General features: G+C 42.4%; 2 protein-coding genes across 2 annotated transcripts; both read right to left on the bottom strand.

The window, feature by feature from the left end:
* On the bottom strand, positions 1-3,861 carry CORT (cortistatin). Its single transcript, XM_056865413.1, has 2 exons — positions 3,657-3,861; positions 1-287 (listed from the first exon to the last, which is right to left on the bottom strand). Exons 1-2 carry the CDS (start codon positions 3,780-3,782, stop codon positions 72-74), a joined length of 342 nt encoding a protein of 113 aa, XP_056721391.1. The 5' UTR covers positions 3,783-3,861; the 3' UTR covers positions 1-71.
* A 2,515-nt stretch (positions 3,862-6,376) lies between these two features.
* On the bottom strand, positions 6,377-24,001 carry CENPS (centromere protein S). The gene is made up of 5 exons (XM_056865487.1): positions 23,948-24,001; positions 20,073-20,196; positions 18,446-18,479; positions 8,436-8,502; positions 6,377-6,533 (listed from the first exon to the last, which is right to left on the bottom strand). The coding sequence occupies exons 1-5, from the start codon at positions 23,999-24,001 to the stop codon at positions 6,390-6,392; spliced, it is 423 nt and encodes a 140-aa protein (XP_056721465.1). The 3' UTR covers positions 6,377-6,389.

Genomic DNA, 24,001 nt, shown 5'->3' on the forward strand with positions numbered 1-24,001 from the left:
GCTGTCACTGATCGTACTCATCTCGAGAGAGTCCGATGGTGCTAAGGAAGCATTCCGGGGACATAGTCCTGTTAGCAGGAGGAGAACGTCTTCCAGAAGAAGTTCTTGCAAGGCGCTTTTTCCCGAACTGGGGGCTGAGGAAAGGTCGCTCGCTCTTGCCGGGGACGGAGGTCAGTCTTCTCCTGCCTTGACAGGGGGGCTTCATTCACGTGGGACACCCAGTCGGCCAGCCCAGAGAGGAAGGCGAGAATCTCACTCCTTTTTATGTCTGCCGGGACCTGGAAATACTTGCAAAGGAAGCAGAGGCAAGTTAGGTATTGCTACAGAAAGCCAGGCCCATGGAAACAGCTGGGGAAGTACAGATACTGTATTTACTCAAATGCAAGACTTGTTTTTTTTTTCCAGGTATGCTATCGAGAAAAGGGGGGTTATTTTGCATTCACATACAAGTTACATCCAGCGATATACAAGTTCCCTGAAAACCAGTTCTAACAAAGCAGCATTGGAGCAAATGAGCTGTCTTGGAACACTGATCTGGCTTGGGACTTTTGTGTGATCTTGTTTCCCAGAGCCAGCATGGTGTAGTGGTTAGGACCGGTGGACTCCGATCTGGAGAACTGGGTTTGATTCCCCACTCCTCCACATGAGCGGTGGTCGCTAATCCGGTGAACTGGGTTGGTTTCCCCACTCTTGAAGCCAGCTGGGTGACCTTGGGCTAGTCACGCTCTCTCAGCCGCACCTATCTCACAGGGTGTCTGTTGTGGGGAGGGGAAGGGAAGGTGATTGTAAGCCGGTTTGATTCTCCCTTAAGTGGGAGAGAAAGTCAGCATATAAAACCAACTCTTCTTCTTCCCCTCTAGGGCCTAGTTCTGACTGAGCTGGTCACCGTGTACAATTAAAAGCTACAGATGAAGAGTGATGTGATTGAATACTTTTACATTTTAAAGATCTCTGAACATAGAAAGCTAGCATGTCAAGGGTCATTTCCTTCCCCGATATGCTGGTTTTCTATATACAGTGAGGTTTTTTTTATTGTAGTATTCGGCTAGTCTTAACTGATAGAGGTCAGACTGAGCCTTACCACCTAATAGAAGCCTTATTTAGCTCTCAGCCAGAGGCAGGAAGGAAAGACTGTTGAGCTCCTTCACTGACAGGGACTCAACAAGCTGTGACTTTCTGCCTCTGTGTTCTGCTCTCTCCCACGGAGCTGGGAGTGGATATGTTTTGAGACAGAGGAAAGGAACAGGGGTTCACTCGTTCACCCTTGTTTGCTTCGTTTTTAAGTGGACTTGCAAACAAAACTTCTTCGCTGCTTTGTGGACTCTCTATTAAGAATTCTACTCTAAACCTTTCAATCAAAAAGCCTGTATTAACAAAATGACAAAGGACGTCAGCTACAAAATGACAAGACGTCAGCTAATAAACTATCTGGTTTCTACACTGTAGATTATCCAATAATTTGGATGAAAAGTATCATTTTAATGGTGAATTTTATGCACTGGTTCTTGGATCTTTTTCAAGAGAGTACAGTAAATCAAGCACTCAGAGTTGAAGTCTTAAAAGGACTCCTTTAATGACCGCTTTTTTTAAAAAAAACATAGCAGCGCTCAATTATATTGATAAATGAGGAGCTTTGGTGTATTATCTTTGAAAGCTGAAACAGATACAGTGGAGATCTGAGGGCAAGTTCGTCCATATTTCAAAGCTATCTCAGCCAACAAAGTACACCATTCTTGAAGCCATGACACACTCAAATTCCTATTTTCTGTACTTGAGTTCAACTCATTGCTAATTTCATTCTACCTAATGGAAAAAGGTGGCTTATGCCGCTCATTAAAACAGCAAAACCAAACGACTGACAGACAAGGTAAGGGTTTCTGTATTTTATTTGGGGCTTCTATATTACCATATTTTATTTAGGACTGCATTTGACTAATTTAGTCTTTATTTATTGGTAATTGGAGATTTTATATTGTGGTCTTTTCTGTGTTTTTTAAAACTGTTGCTCGCCATAAGTCGGCTGCGACTTGACGGCACTTTACACACACACACACACACACCACCTTAAGTTCCACAATGTAGAAAGATGGCTAACAAATGTTTTAAATAGATACTTGGGAGACTCCCAAGTACTGACTGTGTAAATTAACTATGAGCAAAAGAAAAAACCCTGGCACTGCCACCAATGGCCTGATGAAGACTGAACGTGGTTCAGGAGGCACAGAATATTGGAAGAAGTTGAATCTGTTGAAATGGAAAAAATATATATATGAGGACATCAGTTTACTCCCCATGAGCTTATATAATCCCAGAAGGGAAAAATTTCCAAAATCACTTATCCCACCCCCTCGATTCATCATATGTCCCCAGCATGTAACCCAATAAAAACCAAATGCTTAAGTTTTCATTAAAATAATAAAATATGTATTATGTATATAGTAACATCAACGTGCATGCTGTTTAACAAATAACGAGATGGCGGGTCCCTAGCCGGAGGAGTTTAAAATCTAAAATCTAAAATCTCTGTAAAGGGAAAGAACAAAGGGAGATAAATGGGGTAAGAACATGCATTCAGACCAATTACACATACTAAGGCTTAATTTCAGTATAGAAGGGAGACTAGCAGGGCAATCCTAGGCAGTTACTCCAGTCTAAGCCCTCTGATTCCAATGCTCTTAGACCAACCTAACTCTGCTTTGAACTGCACTGTACAAATCCTACATAAAATGATTTTTGTAAATGCCATTTTAAGTGTGCCAGGTAGGGATGCCAGCCTCCAGGTGGGACCTGGGGATCCCCTGAAATTATAGCTCATCTCCAGACTGCAGAAATCAGTTCCCCTGGAGAAAATGGCTGCTTTGGAGGGTGAACTCTATGGCATCGTACCCCACTTTGGTCCCCAGGCTCCATCCCCAAACCCCCAGGAGTTTCCCAACCTGGCTTTGGCAACCTAGTGCCAGTCTACACTTCTGAGTTGCTACAGCCTCATACGGGATCAACTGGTGCTGGGAGGCATACGGTCCCATCCTAACCACACTTACCCAGAAGTAAATTCTATGAACTGCCAAGTAAATATACCTATAGTGGGAGCCAAAGCCAGCAGTTCAGTTGGATTAATGCAAAGGCTGAAATGCTACACAGGCTTAGTTAGACGGAGGCATCGCAAAAGAAAATGGGAATGACTTCTGAGCTGGCATTGATAACATGGGGCTGTAAGCCATTACTGGCTCAACTTGAAGCTTGCCAGGGTAGAGAAAGAGCTACCAATTGTAAACCCACATAGTACAACCTAGGAATTTAAACAATCATTCGACTTCTAGCTGCTTATTAAATTTTGATCAATTGAATACTGCCCACACCATAGTAGCAATGTTTTTTTTTTTTTTTAAGAATTAGAAGCATAAGAAATTGCATTCTTAACATAATGGAAACTAAAAGCAAAGTCCACCTTTCATATTTTCCTATTCATTTTACACATCCCCAGATGAAACATCACCTTCGATTAAATTTTTAAAAATCAGTTTCTACTTTCCTTAGTTAATCTCGCATTTAAAGCTTGCTAAAGAGAACGCGCTTTGATCAAAAATGTGCTTGAAATCTTAGCTGTCTCCATCACTTGCAACACAGTGGTGAAGTTTCCTCTGTTCTCTTCTTACCTTGCGGTCTTTCCACACGAGCCCTTCCGAAATAGGAAACGCCGCAGCTGCAGCCCCCATGGACCAGGAGGACGAGATGAACACCAAGAGAAAGAGGCAGAGCGGGGGCTGAGCGAGGAATGCCATTTGGCTCTGTTCTGCTACAAGCAACACCTGCTTGCAAGTTATATTTTGTACTTTTGGAGGGAGGGGGGCATATACACTTCCCAACTTAATAAGTTTTTTTTTATTAAAGCCGTCGTCAATATCCCCCTCTGCCTCTACTCTTCCCCCCTGCCCAAGCTCCAGCAATGACGCACAAACCAGAGAGCAATTACATCCCCAAATTGTGCATCTTGTGTAGTTTTAACCCTTAATTAGAGCCTCTGGGTGCAGTTGCCATTAGAGTGCATTTTCTGTTATTTAAGCTGTGTTTGCATTTTTATTTGCTAAAAAAAACCTAACCAAACCTCATTTCCTCACCATTATTCCCATAATGATTAGAGCCACTTTGAGCACAAAATAGGGTGATTTAGCAACAAATGATTCACAATGGTGGATTTTATGGATGAGTTTAAGGCAGGAAAGGGAGACAGCCTTCTGCGAACAAGAGAGAAAGATGCACAACAGCCTCAAGACATAACCAGAATGAGCTTTTTATGACAACATCTTCAACAGCAACGAAGTTTAGGAACTCTCCAAGTCATCCACAGTCTTAACAGCATAGTAAAGGATGGATGTTCAACTGTAACCATTTCCAAATAGCAGAACTAAGGTCAAGTTACCAGGCTATAAGCAAAAGATGTTTAGGCTCGATGCAAGATCTGAACAAAGGCAAAATTCAGGCAATGGGTCCCCTTGAGAAGCACTCAGCAGTTTGGTGGAAGAAGGCAGAAGTCAAGATTGTTAAATCCTTCATCTCCACACAGGCGCTGCAGAGAACGATGCTAAAACAAAGATTTGTGCCTGAAGATGGGCGAAGAAATAATTCCTCTACAAATCTCCTTGCAAGTTATTGACAAGATCTTATTGCAAGAGCAGTACTGGTTCTTTCCCTCTTCTGGCATTAACGGTTTTACCGTTCAGAGATGCCCTCATTTCCCTAGTATGGGGGTATGTGCAACAAAGCAACCACCTTCACAATCTCCTTTCTGTCCTCCCTCATATCCAGGCTTTTATAAAGTCCTAAAATTTCTTCCTCTTAAGATCTCACAAAACATATTTGATTCAGACCCTGCTCTGCAGTACCATCTCTTTCTTGCTGGACTTTTTCTTCCATCACTTCTGTCTTCTTCAGTCATGTCAAACTGCCCATGCTAAAGGCCTTCTCCTTCCTTTATCCTTACATCATCGCCTCTATTTCTCCATCCTTTTCTTCCTCCAGGCCTTTATCCTTAAGGCTTTCCCCATCTCTTGCCACACACCCCCTTCCTTCTTCCACTCTTTGGAAGCAGATCAGCTATATGACATCTTGGCTTTAATTTCACACTCCCACTTCTGGGAAGTCTGCCAAGTTGTCCAGAGGACCTTCCTTTTCTTTCAGCCTCTTAGCACCCACTTCACTGGCAATGCCCCTCTAGAAAAGCACATTGGTTAGAGATCAAAAAGGCATCCTTGAATTTAGTTCAATGAGCAAGGAGGCTTTAGACTTGTTCTTGCTTGAACAGATCTTCCCCGCTCTGCTACATGGCAAACTGCTTTTGAAACTGAGGGGAGAGTCATAAACAGTTTGTGCAATGGGGTAAGTTAATCTGCCGTCAACAGAGATAACATTAGACGATTCCATTAGGAGAGTGGGAACGGAAGCCTAACCACCATTTTGGATCTCAGCCACCTTCATTTGCAAAATCTTTCCTCCGTGCGACCAGTTAAACTATCCTCAGCCCATCTTTGCCAAACCATTATTCAACCCTTCCTTTCCTCTATATTCTGACTAATTTAAGTTTGACAGTTTGGGGATCACGAGATCCAGGTCTTGTATACACCTGGTAGCATACTGTGAGCTAAATAAAATGTAAATCCATAGAACACTGGATACACAGAGACATCTCCCAAAGAGTAGGATGAGCTGGCTCTCTGCCCTCCAAGCTAAGGTTTATCGTATCAATATAATTAGCCACAGGCAAAACATTATTTATTTTTGCTTAATAGGTTGTCTTCCACCATGAAGTTTTCTATCAGACATCACCCACCTTTTATTTTTACTGGCTCTTCGTTGTTGTTTTTTAAAAGATGGTGCCGCTGCTTGTAGGGCTACTGCTATCATGGATAGCCAGTTATACCTGCATGTTTTATCTGCTTGACAAGGCTTTTAATAGTTTTATTCTAATCAGCTTTTATGCTGCTTACTTTCTGTACGTTTTTTATTGTTTTAATTTAACATCCTAAGTCACCCCGAGCCATTTCTTAAGTGAAGAAATGAGGACCTAAATGTTATAAACAGTAAGTAGACATGACTGCTGCTCCTATATGAATAAAAAGTGTTGTTACAGCCCGAATAAATTATCTGTTTAATAAGTGACTTTGCCCTTGGAAATACAAAAATGTAAAGGCTGTATACCTTTTCCATTTACACAGATCTTTCTTTCCTGAATCCTCTAAAGTATCTGTTTCTCGCATGTGTTCTCAAAGATGGAACCAACACCCCAATTATATTGCACTTCCTTAAAACTAACCACAGTGAGCCCTGCTCAAAGACAAGCAGTAACTGGCAGTATCAGCCAGAGTCCCCGAGACAGCCAGAGAGAAAAGCAGTCAGGCCATGTTGGAATCTTCACTGTCAGCTGCAGCAGGTCCCGCTGGCTCTTCGGAGGTTCTGCCGGATGTCTTCTTTTTCTTTGCTTTTCCTTCCAATTTTTTCAAAGTAAGCTCTTCACTCTTCTGTGTGATGTACCTCAGCTTGAAACAGAGAAAGACTTTATCATTCACAGGATCAGCCATTCAGCCAGCTTAAAAAGCAACTCTAACCCCCCTCCCCCAAAGGGAGGCGATGTGGTATCAAGGCTGTATGATACAAAGGCTAGGAGGATGGCAGTTTTTTGATCACGTTGACAGGTAACTTGTGAACAGAGTTAAGATTTCCGTTGGGATTTTTTTTAAAAAAGGAAAATACAACAGAAGACCAGCAAATCACATTAAAACTTCACTCACTACAGGACCCAAGAAGCATCAGAAATATGAAAACCATTTCAAAATATCCTCTGGAAAAACAAGTTAAAGTCCCAACACACAGTTGAGAGGCTATGAAATTAGTTTCCATCTAGACGTTAGGAAGAATTTTCTAACAGAGCAGTTCCTCAGTGAAACAGGCTTCCTTGGGAGGTGGTGATCTCTCCTTCCCTGGAGGTTTTTAAGCAGAGGCTAGATGTCCATCTGTCAGCAATGCTGATTCTATGACCTTAGGCAGATCATGAGAGGGAGGGTATCTTGGCCATCTTCTGGGCATGGAGTAGGGGACACTGGGTGTGTGTGGGGGAGGTAGTTGTGGATTTCCTGCATTGTGCAGGGGGTTGGACTAGATGACCCTGGTGACCTCTTCCAACTCTATGATTCTATGCCCACCTGCTTGATCTCTGCTATTACAGAGCAGAGCTGCAGCAACTCGCAGATTATGGATAGCTTCATCTGGATGGAGGCATCCTTATGGATTCGATCATTTAAAGGGCTCCGATGGAGCTGTGGTTCAGTGGAAGAACCTGTGCTTGGCATGCAGAAGGTTCCAGGTTCAATCCCTGTAATCTCCAGTTTAAAAAGGCTAGGAAGGAGGTGAGGTGAAAGACCCCTACTTGAGACCCTGGAGAGCCACTGCCAGTCTGAGTAGATGGATCAATGGTCTGACTCAGTATAAGGCAGCTTGATGTGTGGGGTATGGATCCACTCTTGGTTGCCCCTTACAAATATAATCAGATTCAACTCTAGCATATTAATTGTTCTTTGTATCAAGTACTCCTTGTTACGGAGACGGTTATAGATACAACACGGCAGATTCCAGTGCAAGCCCCAGATCTTTTGCTTGTATTGTTCTGCCTTGACTCCCTTATTAGAGTGACGCTAATAATAAATGTGTTTTTTAAAAGGGGGCTATTAACTAGCACAGCTGCAGTCTCAGAGTGTAGACGGGAGCAACCGTCTTCTTCTTCCTGACAAGATGTTCCATGCCCAATTAAGCTACGCTGCAGCTGTTAGCTCAAGGACGCGCAACTCAACTGCACCCTTTACCCACAATTTTTTCCAAGACAGCAACATATTGTGCAGACAGCAACTGGAAGCAGAAACTTTCCCACATTAGGTTAAAATTAGAAGCCATGCTATTTGGGGTGGGGGGTGAGACTGACTTAAAATTTAGTGTTATTTTTACAAAGAAATGGTTACATGCCTAGCCTCAAAGGCAAGAGAGGCCAAAACCTACCTTGAAAACATTGCCACCAACACACATGCCAACTCAAGCCAGAGGTAGACATTGCAGGAGATGGCTGAAAATAGCAGCTCTGAGTCTCCTTTATTTTATTTATTTAGATTGTTTATATCACACCCTTCCATCCATAAAATGGGCTTCCAGAGCAAGGCACGATGCTTTAAACACATCACTTCTATGTTCTTGCAGCCAGGTTTAATACTGCTCCAGTGTGCATCACTACACTTCTGAGGACAACAACAGTATAAAAGCAAAGCAAGAAAAGCAACAGCCGTCTCAGTGTTCTCACCAATCATCTAATCTCAAGAAGAAAAGGCAAATGAAGTAGGAGCAGATATTAGTTCATTTAGAAATAACCTAGCAAGAAAGGAAGGCTTTCATCTCACCAGTGAGTTGCTCCTTCTACACAAAAGTTTCACATCTTCAGGTTTAACTGTAATTCGTTTTGCATGCCTGAGTGAAGAGAGAAGGGTGGGGGGGAATACAGATAACTATCAAAACATGAATTGCTTACAGGAAAGTTTACTGGCTGGTGCTAGCAGAAGAGGTACTTAGATTAATATGAAACTACAGAAGAAACAGGCAGCACAGTTTTAGACTGTGTTTTTAAGGTCAGAAAAGATTTGTCAGTCTTGACACAGCAGTTTGGGAGTCATTCTTAAGCACGTTCCAAGTAATTACAGCACATGCTGTTGGCTTGGAAAGAGGCCTGCAGAACACTCTTCTCTCTTGGCTATCTTCCACCATGGTCCACAACTCTCACTGGCTTCTCTTGGCCCCCAGTACTCCTCAGTGACTTTCCAGATCCTGGATGGGCAATATGTTAATGACAAACTGAAATGAACACTTGAAGCTTCCTTATACTGAATCAGACCCTTGGTCCATCAAAGTCAGTATTGTCTACTCAGACCGGCAGCAGTTCTCCAGGGTGTCAGGCAGAGGTCTTTCACATCACCTACTTGCCTAGTCCCTTTAACTGAAGATGCCGGGGATTGAACCTGGGACCTTCTGCATGCCATGCAGATGCTCTACCACTGAGCCATGGCTCTCAGTTCCTGCTCCTGTTATTTTTGACACCTTAAGCCTGGGTGGATCATCTTGAGGATTCTGGGGCACTTTGCCATTTCTGTGAAAAACTGACTATGCGTTTGCAAGCCACTTCTGGAAACAGTGGGTGCCCACTGAACTGGCCTGCCCTAGTCACTGCCCAGTCTGAATTGGCAAGTGGACTGACTTTGATCTCTCCCTGATGGTACTCTGTCTTCACCCCACCTCTTTCCACAACCACTGAGATCTTGCTTTGCTCAGGAGGAAGCCTGATTCTGCCACTGTCACATCCCTTCCTCCCAAGACTAAAGACAGAGCTGTGTGTCCCTCAAATCACATAGTAGAGTCTACCCGGATTCTGCCTCTTCAAATCGCAGGTAAGGAAACATTACAGTTTGCGGTGCTCTTTCTTTTTTGTGTGGTCTCCCACAGACAGACAGAAGACAGACAGACAGACAGACATCAATCTCCCCACAAATGGGAAAATAGCATGTCAAGAAACTAGTAGATGTTCTCATTCCCTTGCATGCACATTCTCTATCTACGTGGAGGGCGTTTTGTGTTTGTTTGGTTTTTTGTTTTGTTTTTTGAAGTGAAGAAGCAGGCAAACAATGTGAACAAACAAAGATTTAAAAGAATGAATAAGGGGCTGAATCAAACTGCCTTTTAATTCTAACTCTTATGGTAAAAAATAAAAAGGTTAACATTACTACTGCATCTTCTTTTACCTGCACTTCTTCAAACATTCAAAAGCAATGATAAAGGAAGCTTTTTTTAGAGGGGCAGGGGGGAATGTCCCTCAACAAACCCTACAAACAAATCTGACAAACAGAGCTGTCTTAGAGCTCTTGCTGCCACAGACCAGGTGCTATGTGAGTCATTCACGTCCCACTTGATTTACACAATTACATGCTTGCCCGTTATATAAAGGCGCTGATTTAGAACTGCTATTTGCAACAAGTAAATCGACCTCCGATGACCCAGAAGAATGAATACACAGGCAGGCAGGCAGGCTGCCATTGGGGGCAAAAGATGTGCAATCAGGATTAGTAAAGTGCCCAAAATGGCTAACAGTTGACTAGCTGCTGTTGGAAACGGAAAGTTGGACTAGATGGACACTTTGGCTGGTACTGCAGGGCTCTCCTGATAGTTCTGACATGAGCTGGAGCAAACAGTTTGGGCTTCTATACAATTCCTTCCTTTATCCCTTAGAAGCTCCTTGATTCATTGATCTTGAGCAGCATAGTTTTGAATCTAATGTTTGGGGGATATAAGGACTGAGATAAATTTTGCCACTGCCAATGTAGCCTTGGGGTTCCTATCACTTAATAAAAAAGGCATTATATCAGACACAGAGGCATTGAATTTATGTATTAAAAGAGGAGAGATATATTGTGCTCTAAGGTCCTCATAGAAACGACATTCCATGAGCTAATGAGTCAAAGGAGCCAGAAGAGCATGGACAAGTCCTTTTCGAGTAAGGTAAATTCAAAATTCTGCCTTGTATAGCCATTGAAGGGTTACAGTTTAATCTGGCTAGAAAGTTTGGGCTTTTACATGACAGGTGAGGAGAGGCAACTGTGTGAAAGGGACGGCAACACAAGAAGCAGCAACATTAATAGTGAAGGTTAAGATGCGGGTGGAGCCTTGAAAGTGGTGTAAACAAGCTGGAATATGGCTGGAAGACTAAAAGAACTTCACGATATTTCTAATACATAAGTGGATGACATCATAAGAAGATAAGAAAAGCGCTGCTGGATCAGACCAAGGCCCATTGAGTCCAGCAGTCTGTTCACACAGTGGCCCAACCAGGTGCCTCCAGGAAGCCCCCAAAAAAGATGACTGCAGCAACACCATCCTGCCAGTCTTCCACAGCATCTAAGATAATAGGCATGCTCCTCTGATCATGGAGAGAATAGGTATGCATCACTGTTGTCTAAGGCATGCTTAGACCACATGCTTATCACTGTGGTCTAAGGCATGCTTTGCCACAGGGAAACTCAAAACCACCCAAAGGTGATGCAGAATCCTCACACCAAGACTAAGCCGCGTTTTAGTCAGTTAGGTGGCTGGCTTTCTCACTTATCCTATCGTAAGAACTAGGTGCAAACAACAACTCTAATTTAACAGAGCTACTGAAAATACACAAGTAATACACCAAAGTACAGTCTCCAAATTAAATCTGCTTAACTCCAGCCTGGGTATAGGTGAAAAAGAGAAGTTTTCTGTATATGGAGAACTTTAATTTTAATTGAAAGCTGTCTCGAGCAGGACTCTAATGAGGCAGCATAGGGTGGATGATAGTCAGCCAGAGCCAGCATAAACTTCTCATCCTCGTTCCTTCCCCCATCCTGCTGACTATCCCACCTTCACCCTTCACTCCTGGCACTCTCAGCCATCTAGCATTCTCCTGCTTCCTGGCTGCCCTTTGTGCCTGAAGAAGAAGAGTTGGTTTTTATATGCCGACCTTCTCTACCACTTAAGGGAGACTCAAACCGGCTTACAATCACCTTCCCTTCCCCACAACAGACTCCCTGTGAGGTAGGTGGGGCTCAGAGAACTCTAAGAGAGCTGTGACTAGCCCAAGGTCACCCAGTTGGCTTCGTGTGTAGGAGTGAGGAATCGAACCTGGTTCTCCAGATCAGACTCCACAGCTCCAAACCACCGCTCTTAACCACTACACCATGCCTGGAACTGCCCTCCAGAACACCTGTGTGATACCACCTCTCTCGCTTCTTTCAAATGCCTTCTCAAAACCCGCCCTTTCCAGGAAACCTTGATCACAACTGCTTCGTCCCCCTTCCCCAAGTGTGTGCAATCAGAATGAATGCAGATTCTTCCCCTTCACCTCCTTCTGCTGCCTCCCTCAGGTTAGGTCTGCTATTTTCCAGTCCTTTGGTAAGGAGGCCAGATTGCATCTTACTGTGGCAGATTGCATATTACTGGTCAATTCAATTAGCTCTAGGGCCTCATCTCTCATCACACCTCTTTAAGAAGGTCCCAGGTTCAATCCCCGGCATCTCCAGTTAAAGGGACTAGGCAAGTAGGTGATGTAAAAGACCCCTGCCTGAGACCCTGGAGAGCCACTGCCGGTCTGAGCAGACAATACTGACTTTAAAAAAAAATATTTTATTAGGATTTTACAAACAAACAAGCAAACATACAGTACACACACATTCACACAGTTTATACTCCTTCGGGGTATAAACTGACTTTGATGGACCAAGGGTCTGATTCAGTATAAGGCAGCTTCATGTGTTCATGTGTAATTCAGCTCTAGAGACCAACACTGAAAATAGCTCCACAATGTGGGTAACCACCCCACATCTTTTATATGATTTTATTGATGCCTCTGGACTTGATAAGGTATAAAATACACGTTTATTGGATTTGGAAGGTTTTGATAATAGATTTGGGTGGCATGGTTTTATGTGGTATGATAAACTTAAGACCCATACGGCATTTCAACATCATGTAGTTAGATCATCTTTGATAAAAACCTGGCAAAATTATAAACATCTTTTGGAAATGAAAACACCGTTATGGATATCATCACAAGAAATGCTAACATTACGACCATTAAGACCTTCCCAATTCATTACATATCAAGATCTTTTAAAATGGGAACATAATCAATACGCCCTAAAGGACTATGAAGATCTGAAAGAATATTTGACTTGGTTTCAATATCATCAAATAAACTCTGTATATACCCAGGATATGAAGATAGGTTTCACTAAAGATAAATCACTTTTACAACAATTTTTGTTGGATACAAATGATCATTTGATTTCAAAGATGTATAAATTGCTGTTAACTATATACACCAAACAAGATCAAATTAAACCTATGATGATCACCTGGGCACAGACATTGGGACACAACATCCATTGAATAGATGGGAAAGACTTTGGTCACTAGATATGAAATCCATATTGTCACAACCACTAAGAGAGAATACATATAAGATGATCTATAGATGGTATTTGACACCAAAAAAGTTGGCTACGATGTATAAAACAATGTCACCGAACTATTGGAAATGTAAAGATGAGATTGGTTCTTTTCACCACACCTGGTGGTTGTGTGAAAAAGCAAAGGACCGGAAATGATGTTGTTAAGTATAATACCGGAAACTATCTTAACTCAGAGATATTTCTTGATATATGCCACCACAGCAAGATTGATGTATGCAGCAAAATGGAAAACGGTGAGGTTTCAGATAAAAGTGACTGGATACAAAAAATGTTAGAACTGGCAGAAATGGCTAAACTTACTGCGTTAATAAAACAAAAGGAGAACAGGGAGTTTGTGGGAGAATGGGAGGCATGGAAGTTATACTGTGAAAACGAATTAAATAAGGGGGAATGTAAAGGCTACGCATTGTTCTAATCCTGGTTTTGAATATAATAATGTAAGAGTGGACTTTTTTATTCTTATACTTTTTTTTAGATTACTAAGTGATAGGGACCCCAAGGCTACATTGTCAGTGGCAAGATTTGTTTCAGTCCTTATATCCCTCCAACACTAGATATATGCTGCTCAAGATCAATTGATCAAGGAGCTTCAAAGGCAGTGGTTCTCAACCTTTTTCGAGTTGCGACCCCCTTTTACAATTGCCAAGTAACCTGCGACCCTCGTCACATTTGCATAAATTTGCATAAATGACATTTTCAATAGGATAAAGAAAACACATTTATTTTTTTGACAGTCCAGGGTATCCATATATATAATTACTTTAAAGTTTAAAACAAACAAGCAAACGGTACTACCACCTGTTGCGCAGCGGCTGTGACTGTGTGGCGCGGCAACCTTTCCTGGCACGGAGGAAAGAGTGCCTTTGAGCATGCACTGCGTTCCTTGTCCTCCCCTCTCTCCCCAAAAACTCTTCCAAGCAGGCTGGGGCTCTCGCGAGGAAACCCCCTCTCTTGTGACTGGGACACTGCTTGTGCACAGAACTGCAGTTATCCCTCAAAGCGGAGCTCCGTTTAATCACCTCACGAGAGCGAAGGGCCAGGAAAGAGCCGAGGGCCACTTATCCCACTCGGACTTTTCGTGCCTTTTTCTCCCCTCCGCCAGTCACCGCTCCTTCTGCGCCTCACCGAACCTGCTCACTCGAGGGGGAAATCCCAAACTGCGCATGCACCTCGACTCTCTCCCCCTTAGCCTTGCTAGAGCGGAACTGATGACTCAGGGCAGAAAAGCGAAGCCACACTACAGACATGCGCACTTGGATTCCAGGCTGAAGCTCCTGCCCCACCCGAGCGCGGCTAAAAGTAAAAACAACGTGGCTGTAGCGGCCTCAAGGGGGACCGCCCTCTTCTCCTCCGAGACCTGAACTGGCCGAGCCAGGGGAGCTTCCTCGGCCTCCCACACATCCTGCCGCATCATCCGCCTGGCGCAAGTGCGACCGCGCCCAGGGCTGGCCTGCCCACCTCTCAGCTGGGCAGCGGGGCTACAGCTGGTGTGCGGCGGCATGCCGCCGCGTCTCTGCAGTCCAGCTCCTTCTGGCTGTCAGTCGGCCAGTTCCTCACCTCTCTGCTTGGGGTCTTCCCTGCCCTTGTGGACGGATCAGGGTTACAGGGCGTCTGGGTTAGTCTTGGACAGCCCGGGATGGGGGCTGTCCCAGGACAGTGGCGGCGACCCCCCAGAAAACACTTCGCGACTCCCTTGGGGGTCCCGACCCCCAGGTTGAGAACCACTGTTCTAAGGGATAAAAGGTAAAAGGAAAGGAAAGGATAACAACTAATAATGCATAAATGAAAAGTAATGAAGGTTAATATAAGTAATCTATAAATGTATAATGATATTTTTGCTCATGAAAATATAGGGTCATTTTCTTTGGATTAGAAATTACAATACAAAAGGGAGAAATGGTATATCAAAAGGATAGAGGAGGGGGGAGGGGAGTCTTTATTGTTATGAATACTTATAATTTAGATGAATAATGTTTATTTAGTAGATATATGATACCTGTATGATTGCAATATATGTTGTAACTATAAAATAAAATAAAATTCATTGATAAGGTATAAATTGTGGATTTTTACTGGAGATTTTAATGGTAATTTATGTGTAGTTTGTCATTATTTACATGATTCATGTATGGTTGTGCTTATACAGGATGTAAGCCACCCCAAGCCCAACCTTGGTTGGGGAGGGACATAAATTCATTAAGCAAACAAACAAACAAAGTTTGACTCAAATAATTCATTCTCTTCTCTGCAATCTTATCCTCCAGTAGCAATATTTTCACTTCTTTACAGGCCCAGCTGTCTCTCTGGCTGGGATTTTGCTTCTGGTGTATTTAAAGGATGCTTTAATGTCTGCCTTTTTTTTTTTTTTACTAACATGCTCCGCAAGTTCTTATTTTGCTTGCCTTTCTATCATCCTTTGCTCATTCTTGCTTCCCTCATTTGGGCAAGACTTCCCCTTTTTAAAGGAAGCCTTTTATGGTTTCCTGGACTTTGCTCATAAACCACACTGGCATCCTCCTGGCTTTGATGGTACCTTTAATCATCTGAGGTATCCATTATATCTGAGCTCCAATTATTGTGGATATAAATCATTTCCAAGCATCCTGAAAGGATTTGACCTTCTTTACTCTCCCTTTCAACTTCCTTTTAACTAATCCCCTCATTTTTAAGAAGTTTCCTCTTCTGAAATCAAATGTGGCTGTGCTGGACCTTCTGGGCAACTATCCATTGACAAAAATGCAGAACTTAATAGCGCTGCCTTCATAGTTCCCAACAGGTTGAGCAATGCTTTCATCTCACATCAGGTCTGGAGCACCCCTCAGGAACAAGTCCAGAGTCATCTCCTTTCTAGCGAATTCTGTAACTAACTATTTCAAGGCAGAATCATTTATGTTATCTAGAAATTCTGTCCTTTTGCTAAGGTTGCGACACGCATTTAACATTTGCACAAAATGCAATAAGTGCTGAAGTCACCCAAAGTGATTGCTTCTCATTTCTGCCTCCACTTCAAGATCACTCTTCAATGTTTTGATCAGATAGACAATAACAGTTGGGGTGGGGGAGTATAGTCCTCTTGTGTTTTCCTGCTTGTTAGATTACATGTCCTCTTTGAAATACAGAACTATACCAACCCCATTATGGCATTCACTGTCCTTTCTACTGTGTTTGTATTCAGTGATACTCCTATTTAGCACCAAGCACTCCAGCTCTCTCATCTTGGTTCGGAGGCTTCTACCTTGTACATACAAATAACTGTACCTTGCTTCTCTCTCCAAGCATCCTTGGAACCTACCGTATTTTTCGCTCCATAGGACGCACCTGACCATAAGACGTACCTAGTTTTTAGAGGAGGAAAACAAGAAAAAATCTTGTTTTCCTCCTCTCAAAACTTGTCTTATGGAGTGAATGCCGGCTGGGCACATGCGCGTTGGGACGGCGCATGCCGGCATTCCCCGTCCCGACAGCCAGCTGGGAGGCGAGCGGGGCCGCACAGAGCCGGCTGGGCGCGAGCTGCCGTTCCCCGCCCCGACGGCCAGCTGGGAGGCGGGCGGGGTGCACAGAGCCAGCTGGCCGTGTGCGCGTCGGGACGGTGCGAGCCGGCGCACGCGCCCAGCCGGTTCTGTGCGGCCCTGCCTGCCTCCCAGCTGGCCGTCGGGGCGGGGAATGCCAGCTCGCGCCATCCCGACGCGCACGCGCCCAGACGGCATTCACTCCATAAGACGCACAGACATTACCCCTCACTTTTGAGGAGGAAAAAAGTGTGTCTTATGGAGCGAAAATTTTCCTCTACAACTTTCTGTTCTTCCAGAAATATCCTGTCATTCAGTCAATGTCATGTTCTAGCCTCTCCTCATTTACATGACCTGGCAAGTTTACCCCATCACCCTCTACAAATGAGTTAGCCCAAACCAGATGCTCTCCGTTTCTAGCTAGTGTTCTGCTAGGAGTTCGTTTAAATGCTGCTTTTGTGATCTTTTTGATATGAAAGGCCAGCAGCCTGCCTGCCCTCTCCCGTCCCCTCACCTGCTATGGAAGCACCTCCTGGAGTCCTGCTAGACACAGCAGATGAAGGAGGGAAGAGGGGGATGATAAGACTGGGAAAGGACCAGGCAGACGCAGCCACGGATGTCTGTTTAAAGCCACGTGTCCAATGTTCACGTTGCAAAATGACAATCCTACCCACCAGTACTGTGTAGCAAAAAAAAAAAAGTTTATAGGCTTCAAAACTTGTTTCATAAAAATAAAATGTCACAGCAATCATTCTGCACTACTGACAGCTCTAATTTGACAGACAGGAACCCATCAGTTGTGAAGACAGGACAAACTCTTCTGAAAAGCTGAAATCAAACCACCTACTTAACGCTGCTCTTGAAGGGGTTCGATTTGCTCCTAACAAGCTGCTTACAAAAGGGGACCCTCCGACCGCTGTTTGCTGCAGCTTAGCCATACACCTGCATGCAATTACATTAGGCAGAACACAATCCACACGCAAGGCTTCACTCCGGAGGCAAGGCTCCACACAAAGGCGTCATTATCCTCTAGGCAATTTGCTTTTTTGTGCAAGCTGTGTACATACATTTTCTTGCTTTATACAGGCTTCCAGAGCAATTCCGAGAATAAAAAAGGGAGGGGGGAAATCTACCAAAGAATCCAGAGTCTTTGAGAGCTACACACATCTAGGGAAAATGCAACCACTCTTTGAGCCAAGTACTCAGCAATGCTTCAGAAGGATTGGGGGGGGGGCTGGGGGGGAGAGTAAGAAAAGCTTACAAGTTTGAATCAATACCCTGCATTCAGACTACAAAATAATAGAACTCTTGGCCCTGCCAAAACATAAATGGGCTTCATCAAAGTCTAATTCTAAAATTCAACATCATCTCGCTTCTGGGGAAAACAGAGAGAAGAGAGAAACTTTTCAACATTCAGATTTTTCACCAAACACACACAGACGTGCACCCTACGGAGCGCTCTGAGAGCTCCAAAACACTGATGCTGGAGTTTGTAGGACTTGCATGGATAAAAAGCCACACAGCCAGGGGGCGGGGGCGGGGAGGACTCAGGAGGGAGAGAGAACCAAGTGAAATCACCCTCCCCTTTTTTCCCCATCATTAGAAATCCCATTGGGGCAGAAAGCAGTGGTAGTCTGGTTCCTCCTCCTAAGCCCCCCACCCACCCGGGGGAAGGGGCTTGTGACTTTTTGTCTGCACAACATCCTGCATCACTGGAGGTCTCAGGGAGCTACTAGGAGGAGGAGAGGGTGGGGAAAAAACTGTGTCTGCACACATCCATTTGCCCATGCCCCACTGGATCCAAATCACTCTCTCCCTCTCTTTTTTTTCTTTTCTAGTATTGCATCTTTCCATAGTACTTACTTAGCAAATCTTTCAAGGTCCTGTGCGAAGGTGTCTGAAAAGGAAAGTAAAAAGTTATCTCAGACTTTCCCCCTCTCAAAGTCTAGAAAGAAGAATAGTTTCATTAACTTCATCAAGTACACTGGCAGAATATCTACTGCAAATCAACCTCTCTCTATTGATCTGATAAATTCCACTGCATTGTGTGTCTCTCTGACTGACATCGATTGACTGAGCTGGTGCGGCAGCACAAAACATGCAAAACGTTCCAGCTGCTCAGGGGACAAAGCAGTCAAAAGATTTGCAGTCTAGAATTTTGTAACAGAATGTATTAAGTGTGTGATGAAACTTCACACAGGCTCTAGAGTTGTAAGCAGATTTGTAAGACAAAATGAAGAATGGAAAGAGGTCCATAAAGTACTAATGCTCTGAAGCAAAGTTTGCAGCGGTAAGGTGATTGAAGGAAGGCAGCAAGTAAGCAATTTACTGAGAAGCAAGCTGAACAAAGAGGTAGATTTAAAAAGGAGACTTGAAGAGACAGGGAAGGGGGAGCAATTTCACATAGATTTGAATTAATCAGCCCATTCTTTGTCTTTAGCTGAAGGCTCCAAGTTATTGCAATGACTATCCTTTGCCAGATCAGGTGACTTGCTAGTATAGAACACACAGCATACAAAGGTGTAGTCAGGAGCCTATGTCCACTATAAACCTCACTCACCAAATATACGTTTTCCTCTTAGAGTGAAAACAAAATTGCATATGCTGAATTTTCTCTTTTGCATAATTTTGTCTCCAGGATTGCAGCTTGGAAATGCGTTGGCACTGTTTGGGTGGGGGGCAGACTGGGAGAAGACAATGGTATGGAAATTTGTAAAAGGTGATCAATATACACGGGAAATAGAGAGTGAGTACATGGGGTAGTGTCTTGAACTAGGGACTTTAGCAGCAGGGCCCAGAGATTTTATTTCTCCACCACAGGAAGCAGAGGTGCTCTGCTGTCCGCAACAGTTGGCCAGAAGATGGTACTATGATTTTCCACACAGCAGGGATCAGATAACCAAAGGAGCCATCTGGACTAATGCATCACTAATTCAGCAATGTTTCTTCCATCTGAGCAATTTAGCCAGTTGCAAATAGAGCTGTTCGGAGCCTGCACTGATTTTTACCCTACCTACCTTCCATCGAGAGAAAGTCAGACAAAGAGAGACAGAGAGAGCACCCAGACATCAGGTTGCCACCCTGAGATGAGCTACCACCAACCACAGCACTTCCTTTTCCAGCTTTCCTTCCCCATCAAGAGGACTAGAATCTTTTTTTAAAGAGTTTGCTGAGTTCTAAGCATGCCACATTCTGCACATAATAGCAAAGCTCACATGTATGTATCGAACACATAGAGCTCTGAATATAAAATACACTGTTAAAAGCAACAGTTAAGTCAAGTGTGTGTGGGTGTGTGGGGGGGTGATGTTTGGCCTGTTGTACAAGGGATCTCTCAGAACTTGTCTAGGGCTCCCTCTGGTGCTAGGAAAAGCAAAACAAATCATTAAGTCAGCTCCAGAACATCTATTATTCCAGTTCTATTTTTGAAAAGCATTAAAATGCTGATTGCTTTGATGGACAAAAATAAATATGCACAGAAAAGCCATACCACATTGTCTGAAGGTGATTTCAGAAACAGCGGCAATAGCTTGTTTACTAAACTGGATATCTTTGTCTTCTGCAACTTCTTGACAGAGGCAAGCAACGGTGTAGTGTACGGCAGCCCTCAATCTCTGGAAAGGATGGAAACGAAACACACTTTGAACACACTTTGTGTACCATACACACTTTGTGTACCATACATTGGCTCTCCCACATGCCACATCAGGGCTGCACTTCTTGTGATCCGTTGGCATCCAACAAAAATGGAAGGTTTACTAAAGGCCAAACATGATACGAGATGCATAATATTATGCAAGATGAAAAGAAAGTGGAAAGAGAGTACCTGTTTCTTCCTCTCCCTTAATTCTGGAACTCAATGTGGAGCCCAATGAAATTTGGGCAGTAGATCCACAAGAAGGGGCATTGGTTGCTGGCTTTAAAATGGGATTAGACAAATCCACAGCGGAGGGCCCTCAACAGTTATTACACCCCACAATGTTCAGAGACAGTTTGCCTTAGATATTGGAGATGAGCTACTGCTTTCATGCCCCGCTTGTGGGGACCATGTAAGAATCTGGCTGGCCACTGTTGGAAACAAAATGCTATAATAAATGGAATTTTAGTAGTCTGACCCAGCATGGCTCCTTTTACAAATCCCTTATAAGCATGCTTAGCAGACTGTTGGTTGGTTGGATCACAAATTGTGTAGGCCTTCGCCATGTGCATAATAAAGATATTTTAAATTCTAGCCCAGTTTTTTATCCTGCTGGATCCTCAAGGGAGGTCACAACAGTTTTAAAAACAGTAAAACCCATAATATATGATACAAAGTCTAAACACCAGCACGGGCCTTAAAACATACTTAGTTTAGTTATTTTGTATTTATGTTATTTCTTTACGTTATCTATAGTCCATCTTTCTCATTGGGACTTAAGGCGGATCACATAAAGTTTAGAACATAAGAAAGGCCCTGCTGGATCAGACCAAGGCCCATCAAGTCCAGCAGTCTGTTCACACAGCGGCCAACCAGGTGCCTCTAGGAAGCCACTAACAAGACGAGTGCAGCAGCACCATCCTGCCTGTGTTCCACCGCACCCAAAACAATAGGTATGCTCCTCTGATATTAGAGAGAATAGGTATGCAGCATGACTAGTATCCATTCTAACTAATAGCCATGAATACCCCTCTCCTCCATGAATATGTCCACTCCCCTCTTAAAGCCCTCCAAGCTGGCAGCCATCACCCTGGGGCAGGGAGTTCCACAATTTAACTATGCATTGTGTGAAAAAATACTTCCTTTTATCTGTTTTGAATCTCTCACCCTCCAGCTTTAGCAGATGACCCCATGTTCTAGTATTATGGGAGAGGGAGAATAACTTTAAATTTAAGATAAGACTGTTTCACAAGAAGTGTTATCTTCAGAGAAATACATAAAATGGTTAATAGGGGATTTGGGGATTTTATGCACCCTCCCCCAAATTCCAAGTACTCCCAAAAAGAACCCAGCACCACAGGCAAGGAGACAATTTATGTTATTGATTTGCAAATTTAGGAGTCAGTTTTCTATTTTAAAAAATCAACGCCATATTTAACACAGATGAAAATAAACAAGCAATGCAAAATACTTTGTTTAAAAACCACAGTATTCCAGTTAAAACATATTGATCAGCAACGGCAGCAATAATAGAACATTTAAAGCAGGGTTAGAGACCTGAAGAAACAACTCAGAGAAAATTATGCATATTGTCAACATTGATTTCAACTCTTTGGGACGGTACACCAGAAATATATTTTTGGACCTCAAGCAAAATGTGAAAGATTTTTTGCAGTGCAATGTTGGAAGTTGTTTATACCATCACGCAACTAGAAAATGCATTAACATGTCATGCAAATCCTTGTCTTATTACACTATTTATTAGACCTCCTCATCCTATTGAATGCACTGACTTACATTACATAATCTACCAGATTCTCAGTGCGTAAAGCAGATTATAAACCATATAAATCAATAAATCTAATAGCCAACCCGGCCCCATCTAAATTCAGACACCACAAACAAACATCAACACATCAAATCACATACACAGTATAAACACGCAAAGTTTGCCATTCGATGGCCAACTTCTTCTGAATTACATCTCCACGTATTCTTCTATACCTGTTAACACCTTTATTACTTATTAAAACCTATTTAACCTAAATCTTTCTCCTTCTATCTCAACTTAATTCAGTTCTATTCCAAATTAATAACTATATATTGGAATAGAACTGAATTAAGTTGAGACAGAAGGAGGAAGATTTAGGTTAAATGCGTTTTAATAAGCAAGTTATTAATTTGGAATAGTTACTAATAGTTATTAATTTCGAATAGAACTGAATTAAGTTGAGATGGAAGGAGGAAGACTTAGGTTAAATGCAATTTAATAAGCAAGCATATATATATTAAATATATAACAAGCATCTCTATTGAATTCCATTGAGAAAAGGGGGGTGTCTCTGTACCCCAATGAGGTCCCCCCTCCCTCCCCAAATCCCGTCCTCTCCCGGCTCCACCCCACAAATCTTCAGGAATTTCCCAGCTCGGAGTTGGCAACCCGACAAGGACCCCTTTTTTCTCCATGAAGGTGGCAACCCTACGAGTGACGGGGTTTCCCCCTCTTACGGGGCCCGCTTCTATCTATCTATCTATCTATCTATCTATCTATCTATCTATACACACACAAATATAAATGTATCTTTATGAGGCACTGAATAAATAACACACACATATAATATACATTATATACACACACACAAATATACACACATACAAATATATGTACACACACACACATATATATATATAAAACACACACACACATTTAATATATATATCATAAATATATCTATGAGGCACTGAATAAATAACACACACATATAATATACATTATATACACACACACACACACAAATATACACACACAAATATATGTACAAACGCATATAAATATATCTTCGTGAGGCACTGAATAAATAACACACACATAATATACATTATACACACACACAAATATACACACATACACAAATATATGTACACACACAGACACACATATATATATAATACACACACACATATAAGTATATATATCATAAATATATCTATGAGGCGCTGAATAAATAACACACACATATAATATACATTATATACACACACACAAATATAAATATATCTTCATGAGGCACTGAATAAATAACACGCACATATAATATACATTATATACACACACAAATATATGTACATGCGCACACACTGAATAAATAACACATATATAATATAAATTATATATAGACACATAAATATACACACACACAAATATATGTACACACACACACATATATACATATAATACACACACGCATATATAAATATATCTTTATGAGGCACTGAATAAATAACACGCACATATAATATACATTATATACACACACAAATATACACACACACAAATATATGTACACACACACATATATATATAATACACACACACACATATAAGTATATATATCATAAATATATCTTCATGAGGCACTGAATAAATAACACGCACATATAATATACATTATATACACACACAAATATATGTACATGCGCACACTGAATAAATAACACATATATAATATAAATTATATATAGACACATAAATATACACACACACAAATATATGTACACACACACACACATATATACATATAATACACACACGCCTATATAAATATATCTTTATGAGGCGCTGAATAAATAACACGCACATATAATAGACATTATTCACACACACATATATATCTATGAGGCACTGAATAAAAGCCGGCTTCTCCTCCCCTCCCCCCCCCCCCATTTACCTCAGCGTCTGAAAACTCTTCGTCCGTCTCCTCGGACTCTCTTCTTTGCGCCAT

Source organism: Euleptes europaea, chromosome 19 (assembly GCF_029931775.1).
Source record: "Euleptes europaea isolate rEulEur1 chromosome 19, rEulEur1.hap1, whole genome shotgun sequence".
Classification (NCBI taxonomy): domain Eukaryota; kingdom Metazoa; phylum Chordata; class Lepidosauria; order Squamata; family Sphaerodactylidae; genus Euleptes; species Euleptes europaea.

Bases quoted from the DNA above. Each gene is read 5' to 3' on its own strand.
- CORT (XM_056865413.1), bottom strand. From the start codon at position 3,782: ATGGCATTCCTCGCTCAGCCCCCGCTCTGCCTCTTTCTCTTGGTGTTC. The intron at 288-3,656 runs GTAAGAAGAGAA...TTCCTTTGCAAG, and splicing joins TCGTGTGGAAAGACCGCAAG to TATTTCCAGGTCCCGGCAGA.
- CENPS (XM_056865487.1), bottom strand. From the start codon at position 24,001: ATGGCGCAAAGAAGAGAGTCCGAGGAGACGGACGAAGAGTTTTCAGAC. The intron at 18,480-20,072 runs GTATGGCTTTTC...TTTCCTTTTCAG, and splicing joins AATCACCTTCAGACAATGTG to ACACCTTCGCACAGGACCTT. The intron at 8,503-18,445 runs GTAAGTACTATG...CTCTTCACTCAG, and splicing joins GACCTTGAAAGATTTGCTAA to GCATGCAAAACGAATTACAG.